At 39.3% G+C, this 13,379-nt stretch overlaps 1 protein-coding gene across 4 annotated transcripts in view; it reads right to left on the reverse strand.

Moving 5' to 3' along the window:
- Positions 1-12,085, reverse strand: part of HMGN3 (high mobility group nucleosomal binding domain 3) — a 33,037-nt gene extending 20,952 nt beyond the window's left edge. For 2 of the 4 annotated variants that reach the window (XM_066253000.1, XM_066253001.1), the window contains exon 1: positions 11,910-12,084. In XM_066253000.1, coding sequence (XP_066109097.1) covers positions 11,910-11,924 — 15 coding nt within the window. In that variant the 5' untranslated portion in view covers positions 11,925-12,084. Of the gene's footprint in view, positions 1-11,909 lie in introns of all 4 variants that reach the window. The other 2 variants (XM_066253002.1, XM_066252999.1) reach the window with 2 other exon arrangements.
- Positions 12,086-13,379: the final 1,294 nt, after the last annotated feature.

Raw genomic sequence — 13,379 nt, forward strand, 5'->3', positions numbered from 1 at the left:
GGCTCTGAAGTAACAGACAAGTGACCACTAAAAGGGGAAATAGTAAAATTAAAAATTATATCAAGAGAATATGTAAAAGCAAACAATGAGAAATAGACAGAAAATATATTTTTAAAATGTGCCCCTGATCGGTACTCAGTGGATAAGAGTGTCGGACCAGTGTATGGACATCTCGGGTTCCATTCCCAGTCAGGGCACACAGAAGTGACCACCTACTTCTCTGCCCCACCTTCTCCCTCTTCTCTCTCTCTTCCCCTCCCACAGCCAGTGGCTTGACTGGTTCAAGTGTGGTTCCAGGCAGTGAAGACAGCTTGGTTAGTCCGAGCAAATTAGCATTAGGTGGTAAAAATAGCCCGGTACTCAAGCATCGGCTCCAGGTGGGGGTTGCCAGGTGGATCCCAGTCAGGGCGCATGCTGGAGTCTGCCTCTCTATCTCCCGTCCTCTCACATAAAAAAAAGTGTATTACACTGTTGGTGGGAATGTAAAGTAGTACAACCATTATGGAAGAAAGTATGGTGGTTCCTCAAAAAACTGCAAATAGAACTACCTTATGACCCAGCAATCCCTCTACTGGGTATATATCCCCAAAACTCAGAAACATTGATACGTAAAGACACATGCAGCCCCATGTTTATTGCAGCATTGTTCACAGTGGCCAGGACATGGAAACAACCAAAAAGCCCATCAATAGATGACTGGATAAAGAAGATGTGGCACATATACACTATGGAATACTACTCAGCCATAAGAAATGATGACATCGGAACATTTACAGCAAAATGGTGGGATCTTGATAACATGATACGAAGCGAAATAAGTAAATCAGAAAAAAACAGGAACTGTATTATTCCATACATAGGTGGGACATAATAGTGAAACTAAGAGACATTGATAAGAGTGTGGTGGTTACGGGGGGGGGGGAGGGGGGAATGGGAGAGGGATAGGGGGTGGGAGGGGCACAAAGAAAACAAGATAGAAGGTGACAGAGGACAATCTGACTTTGGGTGGTGGGTATGCAACATAATTGAACGACAAGATAACCTGGACTTGTTATCTTTGAATATATGTATCCTGATTTATTGATGTCACCCCATTAAAAAAATAAAATTATAAAATAAAAAAAAATAAAAAAAAAAAGTGTATTATATGGAATATATATATATATGTATCTCCCACATATACCATGCCAAATACAATTCCCCACAAGTAGAATTTAACTAATTCTGTCCAGTATTGTAAAAAACCATATCTTATGCCCCCCAAAAAGATAAAAAAAAAAGATTAAAAAAAAAAGAAATTTAGAAAAACAATACCTTTCAGGGTAGACTTTGTTTTTATCTTTGTATCGGCTCAAAATAATCAAGATATAATTTTAAAATAATATCACTTTATAGCTTTTTAAAAAAATTTTATAGTTAAAAATTAATCAACTGGTAATCCAGAACACTGAAATAAAAATCCATCTAGTTCTAGGTTCAACAGATTTTTCAAGCTTTAAATCTTTTATCTTATTTGATGAATTCCAAACACAAAAGTACTTGCTGATTTTTAAAATCCAATATCTAACTAATGGTGGCTTAATAGATACATTAAAATCCCTCAATTGACTATATATCATAAAAGTGTTTTATATGTTTCTGGGCACAGGGGAGTATCCCTGTTATTCCCTACATAAAAAAATTAACAAAGACAATATATCTTGTCAATCTGAAGTCTGTGAAGTTAATACCTGGATGAAAAAACTGTGTATAAATATCTTGTATATAACCCTACGTCCATCGGTTACTGAAATGTCCAAAAGAATCTTGGTAATGTGCCTCTCCCAGAAGCAGAGGCCTGGACCCTGAGGCCTGCCTTAGGGCACGATCCTAGATAATAATGACTTGCTGGGCAACTTTCTCTGACTGGCACCTAGAAGCAATGACACCAGCCTGTATCTTAACAAAAACATTTAAACAAATAAACACTAGTTTATATAATATTTTATTCTTCCTTGCTCCATTCACTGGGAACCTTTCTCTAAATAAAAGTACACGAGGTTATTAGAGATAAACATTTATGAGAAGTGTTGTGGAATGGTTAAGAGCAAAGTTCTTGAGTAAATGAGGGCTGGGTTAGAATTCCTGATTCTATCACTACCCTACTTATCCCATTATTCTCACTGTTTATGATAAAGGCCAAGGGCTCAGTGGTTAAGAGCACAGACTCTGGCCTGACCAGGCGGTGGCGCAGCGGATAGAGCGTCAGACTGGGATGCGGAAGACCCAGGTTCGAGACCCCAAGGTTGCCAGTTTGAGCGTGGGCTCATCTGGCTTGAGCAAAAAGCTCACCAGCTTGGATCCAAGGTCGCTGGTTCGAGCAAGGGGTTATTCGGTCTGCTGAAGGCCCACAGTCAAGGCACATATGAGAAAGCAATCAATGAACAACTAAGGTGTCACAATGCGCAACGAAAAACTAATGATTGATGCTTCTCATCTCTCCGTTCCTGTCTGTCTGTCCCTGTCTATCCCTCACTTTGACTCTCTCTCTGTCTCTGTAAAAAAAAAAAAAAAAAAGCACAGGCTCTGGAGGCAGGCTACCAGGACTGCAGTCTCACCTTGGCCATTCCCAGCCCTGGGGCTTTCTGGGAAATGGCAGTGTGAACAGTCCACACCTCACTGGGAGGATTCAGTTCATTAATGCTAAGTGCTCAGAGTAGTGTTTTAGTCATAGAAAGAAACCTAAATGTTATTTATTGTGGCTGTCATATCATTATCTATGAGATGAGGATAACCTCATAGAACTGTCATGAGAGTAAAGTGAAATAACATGAAATTACAGTGTAATTCTTTCCACATACATTTCTAATAACTTCACATATTTTTATGAAAACTAAGGTGCTTAATGAATATAAAACACACAGCTCACTCAGGTCTGGTACATTCAGGCATTCAACAACTGGTAGCTATGTATATTTAAATTTTAATAGTAACAAGTGTGGTTACGGATACAAGTTTCTCTTAAAACATTACATTTTAGAACCATTTTTGAAATTTAAAATTGTTTCCTCTACTTCCCTACTTCTGAATATGCATATCATTTACTTTACATGGTTCGAATATGCATTTGCCTTGGGCATATCTAAATGGCCCTGTCTGGACATGTCCACAGATATAAGAATATTAGACTCAATAAAAATCCTGACTAGGAACCAACATATGATTCAATTGAACTTTTAAATGAAAGGTACAATAAATAAACAGCCAGTGGAAAAAAGAACTCAACATTTTGATTTGGTTTGTTATCATCAGCACTTGATTTTTAAATTACTCGGGAGACTAACCTCATATTTCAATAAGCTAGGTACTGTGAAAGCAGACAGCTTAAATGTTGTTTATTTCAGTCACCACTTCCAAACTGTACCCCGCAGAAAAGTGGAATACATTTAAATTTGATGTAAACAAGAGGAGTGTTTTAGAAGAAAAATATAAGAAAAGAGGATCACTTGAAAACTGATTTGCCAAGGGAATTTTAATGTTATATGAAGGTATTTTTAAACCTTTTTATTCTGTAAGAAAAATCAAACATGTAAAAATAAACCAGATTAAAGCTTATGTTTTTTTCAATAGCCCTATACTTGTTATTTGGTTGCTGAACATTTGCTCCTATAATTGCAGTTAATCAGCCATTCATCCCAGGTGAGATATGCTTGCCTCCTACCCACTGGATTTGCCATTTGTCCTCCTTCAAAATGGAAGCTTGTTCTCTTAATAATTAAAAATATTATCATCACAATAATAAACATCCATTGACTGTTTTATACATTCCAGGTATTGTGCTAAGAACTCTGCATTCATTATTTCATTTAATTCCTCCAATAACCTAATGAGGTACAACATAATTCTATCCTGGTTTTACAGATGAGGAAATTGAGTCTCAGAGATTTAGGAATTTAGAAGCTTAGGAATCATAGAGCTGCCCTGAATCATATAGCTAAGAAACAGTAAAGCCAGACCAAATTGTATTATCTTCCAAACATGTATAAGAAATTATTAAACTTATACTTCCTTCTCTCGAAAACCATTCATACATGCCTGACCAGGCAGCGGCGCAATGGATAGAGCGTTGGACTGGACGCAGAGGACCTGGGTTCAAGACCCTGAGGTTGCCAGCTTGAGAGTGGGTTCATTGGGTTTGAGCAAGGCTCACCAGGTTGAGTGAGGGGTGTCTGACTTACATGACCCCATGGTCGCTGGCTTGAGCAGAAAGGTGTCTGGCTTGAGCAAGACGTCACTTGCTCTGTTGTAGCCCCCCATGCGAGAAAGCAATCACTGAACAACTAAGGAGCTACAACGAAGAATTGGTGCTTCTCATCTCTTTCCCTTCCTTTCTCTGTGCCTCTCTTTCTGACTCTCTGTCTCTATCAAAAAAAAAAAAAAAAAAAAAGAAAGAAAATCATTCATTCATGTACATGTACACATTCAACAAACAGTTACAATACCTGTGCTAGGAGGTATCCGGATAAAAAAAGGATCAGAGCCATCAAAGACTTCTATGCTCAACTGGAACTAGGATTACAAAGTTCATTCAAAATTAGGTAATCAAATAAGGTGTGCTAGCTTAGAAGCATGGTGCCAGACAACCACCTTCAAAACACAAGAGGGTCATTCACAGAAAGGCATAGGGACCAAGAAGTCACTGAATGCCCACTAAGGAGAGAGGATGGTTACTGTTTACAATCTAATCTTAACTGTAGTAAAAAGGCCTTCCCTTTAACTTCCTCATACTGCAAAGAAAGCAATACTTCACAGAAAAAACAATGACAGATGACTTTTAGTAACAAACTAGCATCCATTTTCTTAAGATTAAAAAAAAAAAAACAGAAAAAGTTACAATCCCCAACCATTTAAACCAAAACACTTTTTGTTGTTTTTTTCCTTTGGACATGCATTCTGGTTAAACCTCTAAATCAAGGGTCCCCAAACTTTTTACACAGGAGGCCAGTTCACTGTCCCTCAGACCATTGGAGGGCCACCACATACAGTGCTCCTCTCACTGACCACCAATGAAAGAGGTGCCCCTTCGGAAGTATGGTGAAGGGCTAGATAAATGGCCTCAGAGGGCCACAGTTTGGGGACGCCTGCTCTAAATGCTTGATACACAGCTCACAGCTTTTCTTGTGGCTATCACTTCTTGTCATGAATTATAAATACTGGCATATGTATATTACTGAAAGATCTTTAACATATGGGCATTTATCATTAACTTCAAAAAGGACTGAAATAAAATAATTCACTCACTTTCCCAAAGTGATAGTACCTTGCATAAAGGATGCTCAAGAAATGCTTATTTAACATGGATTGAGTGAATGAAAAAAATGAACAACTCTGCCATTCTGGAGTCTTCATTCAAATATACATTCTATATCAACATTAATTCAAACTCAGTACGCACATATGGATGGAATACTATCTGTCAGGTACTTTCATATTTAGACCAGGAAACTCAATATAGCTAAGACAGCAATTTTCTCCAAATTGATTTATAAATTTAATTCAATCTCTATCAAAATCCTGACAGGCATTTCTATAGAAATTTACAAGCTGATCCTAAAGTCTATATGAAAATGTGAAGCCTGTATTAGCCAAAACAAAGTGGAGAACTGACATTATTGGATTTTAGACCTTACTATGAAACCAAGCTAATGAGGTATTAATGTAAGAATAAACATATAGAGAAATGGAACACTACTTAGAAACCAAAAAGAATCCTTTACATTCATGATGAATTGATTTTCAACAAAGGTACCCTATCAATTCAGTGTGAAAAGGATTGTCTTCTCAACAATTGGTGCCGGGATATCCACACGCAAAAATAAACATTTATCTCAACTACAGTGTGTCCGTAAAGTCATGGTGCGCTTTTGACCGGTCACAGGAAAGCAACGAAAGACGATAGAAATGTGTAATCTGCACCAAATAAAAGGAAAACCCTCCCAGTTTCTGTAGGATGATGTGGCAGCATGTGCGCACACGCAGATGATGACGTAACTCGGCGTATACAGTGGAGCAGCCCATGGCCATGCCAGTCAGGATGTGGACGGAAGAGAGGAAAGTTCAGTGTATTCTGTGGCTTGCTAAATTCGAATCCGTGACCAAAGTGCAACGTGAATATCGGCGCATTTATAACGAAGCGCCACCACATTGGAATAACATTACTCAGTGGGATAAGCAGTTGAAGGAAAGCGGCAGTTTGGTGGAGAAACCCCATTCTGGTAGGCCATCAGTCAGTGACGAGTCTGTAGAGGCTATACGGGATAGCTACCTAAGGAGCCCTAAAAAATCTGTGCAAGAGCCCACATCGAACTGCACTGAATAGGTATGAAACTGGGAGATTTTCCTTTTATTTGGTGCAGATTTCACATTTCTATAGTCTTTTGTTGCTTTCCTATGACTGGTCAAAAGTGCACCATGACTTCACGGACACACTGTATATCTAAAATTACTCAAAATGGATCACAGACCTAAAGAATTGTGCAATAAAAGTTCTTGAAGAAAATACCAACCTATGACCTTGAATTAGGCAAAGATTTAAAACTTCTGTTCTTAAAAATATACCATTAAGACAGTTTCCTTTTTTTTAAGTCACAGACTGGAAGAAAATATCCACAAATCATATATCTGAGAGAGAATTGCATCCAGAAAAATATAAAGAACTCCTACAACTCAATAATTAGACAAACAATCCAATTAAAAAATGGGCAAAATATCTGAATAGACATTTCACCTAAGATATACACCATGCTAGTAAGCACATGAAAAGATGTTCATTATCACTAGTTATTATGGAAATGTAAATTAAATTCATTAGAACGGCTATAGTAAAAAAACAAAACAGTGCCTGACCTGTGGTGGCGCAGTGGATAAAGCGTCGACCTGGAAATGCTGAGGTCGCTGGTTCGAAACCCTGGGCTTGCCTGGTCAAGGCACATATGGGAGTTGATGCTTCCTGCTCCTCCCCCCATCTCTCTCTCTCTCTCTTTCTCTCTCTCTCTCCTTTCTAAAATGAATAAATAAAATAAAAAATAAATAAAAAAAAAAAAAAAAAAAAAAAAAACAAAACAAAAAACTAACAGTACCAGGTATGAACAAAGATGTGAAGAAACTGGAATTCTCATGCACTGATGGTACAATCACTTTAAAAAATAGTTGGTAAATTTTTTAAAATACTAAAGGCACTTTCATACCATCTAATGGTTCTACTTTTAGGAAACTTCCAGAGAGAAATGAAAATATGTCCATGAAAAACTTAAATACAAATATTCATGGCAGCATTATTTATAATAACTGAAAAATGGAATAATCCAAATGTTCATCAACCTGTGAAAGGATGAACAGAAAGTAATATATCCATTTCACGGCATGTTATTGGGCAAAAAAAGAATGAAGTACCAATGTGTAGACCTGAAAAACATTACGCTGAATGAAAGAAATCAGACACAAAAGACAACATACTGTTTGATTCCTTTTATAAAAACTGCCAGAAAAGGCAAACCTATAGAGAGTAGCTTGGTGGTTGCCTGGGACTGGGGTGGAAATAAGGACTGGTTACTAACAGAGAGATCTTTTTGGAGTGGTGTTAACATTATAAAACCAAATTATGGTAATGTTATACAACTCTATCTATACATTTATTAAAAATCATTGATTTGTATACTCTGAATAGATGGCTGAATTTTATAGTAAGTAGATCATACCTCAACAGAGGGTTTGTTGTTGTGGTTTTAGAGTAATTCATACTCTCAACCACACTGCTTAAGAGTTGATGGAGTGTCAGTACCACTCAGCAATGGGCAGTGGTACTTTTAATCTTTTTTTAAAATCAGACTGGTTTTTAAAAATTAAATCTCATCATTCTTCATAAGATACATTTCTTTGATTTCTGCTAAACCTAACATTTTCATCTATTTGAGCCTGTTATTTTCTTATGAGGATATTTCCCACAAGGACATCTGAAACTATCTTTTTAAAACAGCAAACTTTTTTCAGCTGTATCTGGTAAAAATATCTTTTCCCAGGTTTTCATAAGTTTTTAAATTTTAAAAGTGGGTGTTTCTTTATTTTTGCCATATTGAAATGCTCATTTTCATACGGTCAAGTATATCTGTATTTTCATTTACAGACTCTCTGGTATTATAATTTTTTATATTATGAAAGATTCATGAGAAAGCTTGAGTATTATTAATTAATCACCCCCTGTGCTATGCCATGTATGACTGGGCCTTTCCATCTTAAGAAAAAAGATAAAAACTAATTTCATATTTCAAAGCAGGAGACAATCTCCTCCCTTAAAGTTTTAAGTGTAAGGAAACACTTGTATTTACACATCCCAAATTGATAGAAAATAGTCTCATGAGAGAATCTGTGATGTGATACACTAGACATTTCTAGTCCTAGTGATGTGAAACTGGAAAAATAAAGAGGATTTGAAAGCATGTTTGCTGCTGGTAATCATGGCAGAACTATGACTCTAGTCGGCCTCAATGGCTGATGACTCTGTAGAACATCATCAGATCATCACTGAACATGATCACTGCAAGCATTTGTGGATGTCTGACCAGAACAGTCTAGAACTCCAGTAACACACTGTCTCACCACCACTGTACTATTAATAGGTAGTAACCCACTGATCCATCACCCATTAGGTAATGAATACAGGAAAGTTTACTTTATTTAAATCTTACAAACTCAGAGATATAATGCTAACTAAAGAACTCCTCACTGTTGAGTAATGTACTGCTTCAAAAAATACTACGGCAGTAATAAAAAAACCATTTGGTTCAATGTAGCTATGACATCAAAAGACATTTAAAAACCCCCACAAAGATATAGTTAAGAAATGTCGTAAGAATATTTTACATTAATGTGGATTTTTGGACTCTGAGTTGTGCAACAGAGGACTGTTCGTGTTAAGATACAATCAGAATCATTCAAATGCCTGATAATAGAGAATGATAGTTTTTTCTGTATATATGAGTTCTACCCACATTTTCAAGATCAGCCCAAATTCAACCTTATTTTCTTATTCATCCTACAGCTTTTAAAATCCGTACTATATGTTCTGAAACATATATAGAGGTTTAATATTATTCAATTGTTTTATATCTGCTGCTCTTACCTCATCATTGATCAAATATAAATTCCTTGGCAGTAACCTGTGTATCTCTATGGCATTAAAGTAGTGCTAGGATTCCAGACGCTTTTCCTACTTTTATATTTAAAATTTTATTTATACTTTTATCCAGATATTTTATTATTAATGACTTTGCTTACTCTCCAAAGCCTACACGTGTGTTCATTAAATAACTTCCTTTGATTTCTTGGAAAAGAAAAAGAAGAAGCCAAAATGGCAAAAAGTATTGTGGCAGCACTTTTAAAACTTATAATATAGACAAGGCAGTCCTTTAGTCAACACTGAGTTGTAGTAGATGTAAATGTTTTGACAGTTACTCCAGCTTTACAGATCTCTAAGAGATTGTTTCCAGTTCTTTTCTTTGCATTTAGGCAGGTTTTACTTAATGACAATGGCTTCCAATAGAAGTTCTAGTGAATTCCAGGATTTCATTAGGCAGCTCTAAGGTTTAATTGATGGATGGGATGCCCAAGGTAGCCATGTTTAATTTGTGGCTACTCCCACCTAGGTCGTTAAGCTCTCTATATAAATGAAAAGCTTTCCTTTTAATCAAGTAGAGAGGTCTGTCATCGCTGAAAAATACTCTGATGTCCTGAGGGATGACACACAGGTTCCTGTACACCGGTCTGCCCCTAGTCCCATAATGCCTGGCCAGCTTCTTCATGGGGCCTCCCAGCCATCCAGAGAAATAAAACAATAATAAAAAACCAGTTCCTCTATTGCTCTCCTTTTCTTCCCTTCTATATCCTCAAGAGAGGTGGGCAGTGAGGTAATGGTAGTATAATAGTTTCACCAACTCCAGCTCTTTTACAACAGGATTCTATATGTCAAGGTCCACTATACATAAAGGGTTCATGCACATCTAACCTTTTGTTCATCTAAATTTGTTAATAACTCCCAGTTAAGGAGATGGCACCAACTAACCCTGTAACCCATTGCTTGATGATTAGCCCCTTTGACTCTACTAGAATTCCAAATCTTGTCATAAAGCTCAGATAAAATGCTGGAAATGGTGGCATCATTTTAATACCCTCATTTTAGTACAACGGGACGGAAAAACAATACTTTCATAGAAATTAAGTTTAAATCATGAATCTCAAATATTAGCACTTTCAGTAAGCCATCCATCTTCTTAGGCTGGGTGTCTCCTTGGATTTCCTAAATTCCTCTTGACCCACCCAACACTGAATGAAGGGAATGAGTAATTAATGTTTGAAGGTAAGAACTTTGGGCCTATAGCATCTAATTAAATCTTTGGTACCAGCTATTGGCGAGACTTTGGGTAATTCATATCTCCAAGCCCCAATTCAGTGGCGATACCACTTATCCAGGTGTTCTGAGGATTAAATGAAATAAGGCAAGTCAAACTCTTCCCACAGTAAGAGGCACTCAGTATGTGCAGTATAAACTCTAATATTTTTAAGAACCTGGTTTAATTAATATGTTTTTTTTAAAAAGCAGAGTAGGGACAAGTTTTCATCAAATTTTCAATAACGACAGATAAAGCAAAAGCTTCGGTATATTTAAACTTCAATATTTTATAGTAATGCACTCACTTAAACACACAAATCATTCCACAATCGTTAACGGATAAAGTAGAATATTACTTGTAATTCTGCTTCAAATCTCACACCCTCACTGGTTGACGCTGCTGGGAACACTGGGGCAGCCAGTGGGGAGGTCCAAAACATTTTCTTAGGAACAACGACCATATACACTTGTTTTCTCCAGGTGGAGGGAAGGAAGGAAGCCTTCCCTTCCCATCCTAGGACAATGACAAGTTGCAGCCAGATCCCGAGAGAAATACACGTCCCTGTGCGAGACACTTGGTGCCCGGAGCAGCCGCGGAAGGGGACATAATAGTCCGCAAGGAGAGATGAGACTAATGTGACCCCAGCTGCCTTTACGCATGGAGGCGCGCTGGGTGTGTGTGTGGGGGGTGGGGGGGCAGACCCCACCTTCCGGGACTGAGCGTGGGTTTGGGTCGCGGCAGCGGACCTGGTGGCCCCTGCCCTTGGCAGCCGCATTGGGTGACCCGGCGCCGCCCGCCCTGCACGCTGCCAACTCCGCCACTCTCCCGCGAACGGCGGGGCAAGTCCGGCTGCCCCGGCTCCGCCCGCGCCGTCCCCAGCTCTGATTGACACCGGAGTTGGTACATACGGGTCTGCAGCGGAGGCGAGCAGGGGGGTCAGCGCTATTTTAAACATGGCTTTCCCTCTCCCTTAACCTCAAGAGCCATCGCGGCGTACTCAGCCGTGGGCACTGCCCACAGAGGGATAAACCCAACATCTTTCCCACTTATTTATCTTTTTCGATCTCCCTACGCACGTACTTGTTTTTACCCTCTCGCTGCTTTCTCTTCGCACTAATCACAACCTGGCAGTTTGCAGAGAAAAACTCCCCTCCTGGAAAGGGTGATGGAAATCGCTCGTGCTTCTTACTGGAGAAGGAAACCATTCCAGAGAAGGAGTTAAAAGGGGGGGGGGGGCGAGTCCCTAGACAGAAAGTAACATTCAGAGATCGATCAGGACGGAGGGAGGGAGGGAGGGAGGGAGAGAGAGAGAGAGAGAAGAAGGGGAAAATGTCTACAGAAAGCATCTGAAAACAAGCGTAGAGAGCAAAGAGATTCGCAAGCTCCGACTTATTACTAAGAGCATTCCGCGCAAGCCATTGCAATGACAAGGTTTGTTGTAAGCACAATTTGAAGGCCTTTGGAATCTTTTTCGGTAAGACTTACCTTTCTCTTCGGCATAATGACTATGTTCGTGCCGCTAAAAAGTAAAACAACGGGCTGGAACTGTTGGTACCGCCGCTGGATGTTGCCACCGCCACTGCAGCTGCTCACGCGCGGGGCACGGCCTCTCCGACCTGCACCTCGTCTGCTCCCTCCAGGGGCCCTCTACTCTCTCGCCTCCCGGTTCCTCCAATGAGAAGCGCCGGCAGCCGGCCGCGAGGCCCCATTGGCGGGGGCAACGTTCTAAATTCCACGAGGGCACTCCCATTTCTACGCGCCCAGTACACGCTGTTGTAGTTTCCACTTCACGGGAAAAATCTGCCTGGTGACTGAGCATGCCCAGTTCAACTAGTAAACCCCAAGCCGCACGACCCTGGAGTTTCATTGTTTTGCTGCTCTTTGGATTGTATCAGTATGGGAGGGCCTTCATAGGGAGGAAAAGAGTAAGGATGGACACATTAACTTTACAGTGTAAGTATATACACAGCCCATACTCTATACGTTTGCTACGCATAAAAGCTTGTAATGAATGTTATGTGATGGAGACCTACAAGAATGAGAAAGTATTCTGTTCTGGAAGAGTCTGGCAATCTCTAAGGGTCTTGATTTTCCTCTCTAGATATCTAGTGATAGTAATCCCTAAAATTGCCTAGGTCTTACTTTCTGAAATCTGTGATTACAATTTATTCACTAATCTAGGCTATTTCAAACTAGGCTTGAAGATGATCAAGGTCAGAACAGGTTATTTTATGTTAGAACCATATATTTTAATATACATATTTTAAATGTGCATAATTTGATGTTTCTCAAAGTCCTGACAGGTGTTAAATGGACATTATAAAAACACTTGCAGCCCTGGCCAGTTGGCTCAGCGGTAGAGCATCGGCCTGGCGTGCAGGAGTCCTGGGTTCGATTCCCGGCCAGGGCACACAGGAGAAGTGCCCATCTGCTTCAACATCCCTCCCCCTCTCCTTCCTCTCTGTCTCTCTCTTCCCCTCCCACAGCCAAAGCTCCATTGGAGCAAAGTTGGCCCAGCGCTGAGGATGGCTCTATGGTTCTGCCTCAGGCACTAGAATGGCTCTGGTTGCAACAGAGCAATGCCCCAGATGGGCAGAACATCGCCCCCTGGTGGGCATGCGGGAGTCTGTCTGACTGCTTCCCTGTTTCCAACTTCAGAAAAATACCAAAAAAAACAAAAACAAAACTTGCAAATTTATTTTATGAGATCAGTTTTACCCTGATACCAAAAGCCACTGCATGACTTTTTCTCTAAAGAAAAGAGAGCTAAGACTAATAATATCTTTCATAAACATAGACCTAAAAATCTTGAAAAATAAATTTAGTAAATCAAGCCCATCAACATTTAGAAGGATACTACTACATCGTGACCAGTGAGATGTATCCTGGGAATGCAAAGTTAGTTTAACATCGGAAAATCATTCAATGTAATTCACCATATTAAGAGAATAAAGG

This window comes from Saccopteryx bilineata, chromosome 1 (assembly GCF_036850765.1).
Source record: "Saccopteryx bilineata isolate mSacBil1 chromosome 1, mSacBil1_pri_phased_curated, whole genome shotgun sequence".
NCBI classification, from domain to species: Eukaryota; Metazoa; Chordata; class Mammalia; order Chiroptera; family Emballonuridae; genus Saccopteryx; species Saccopteryx bilineata.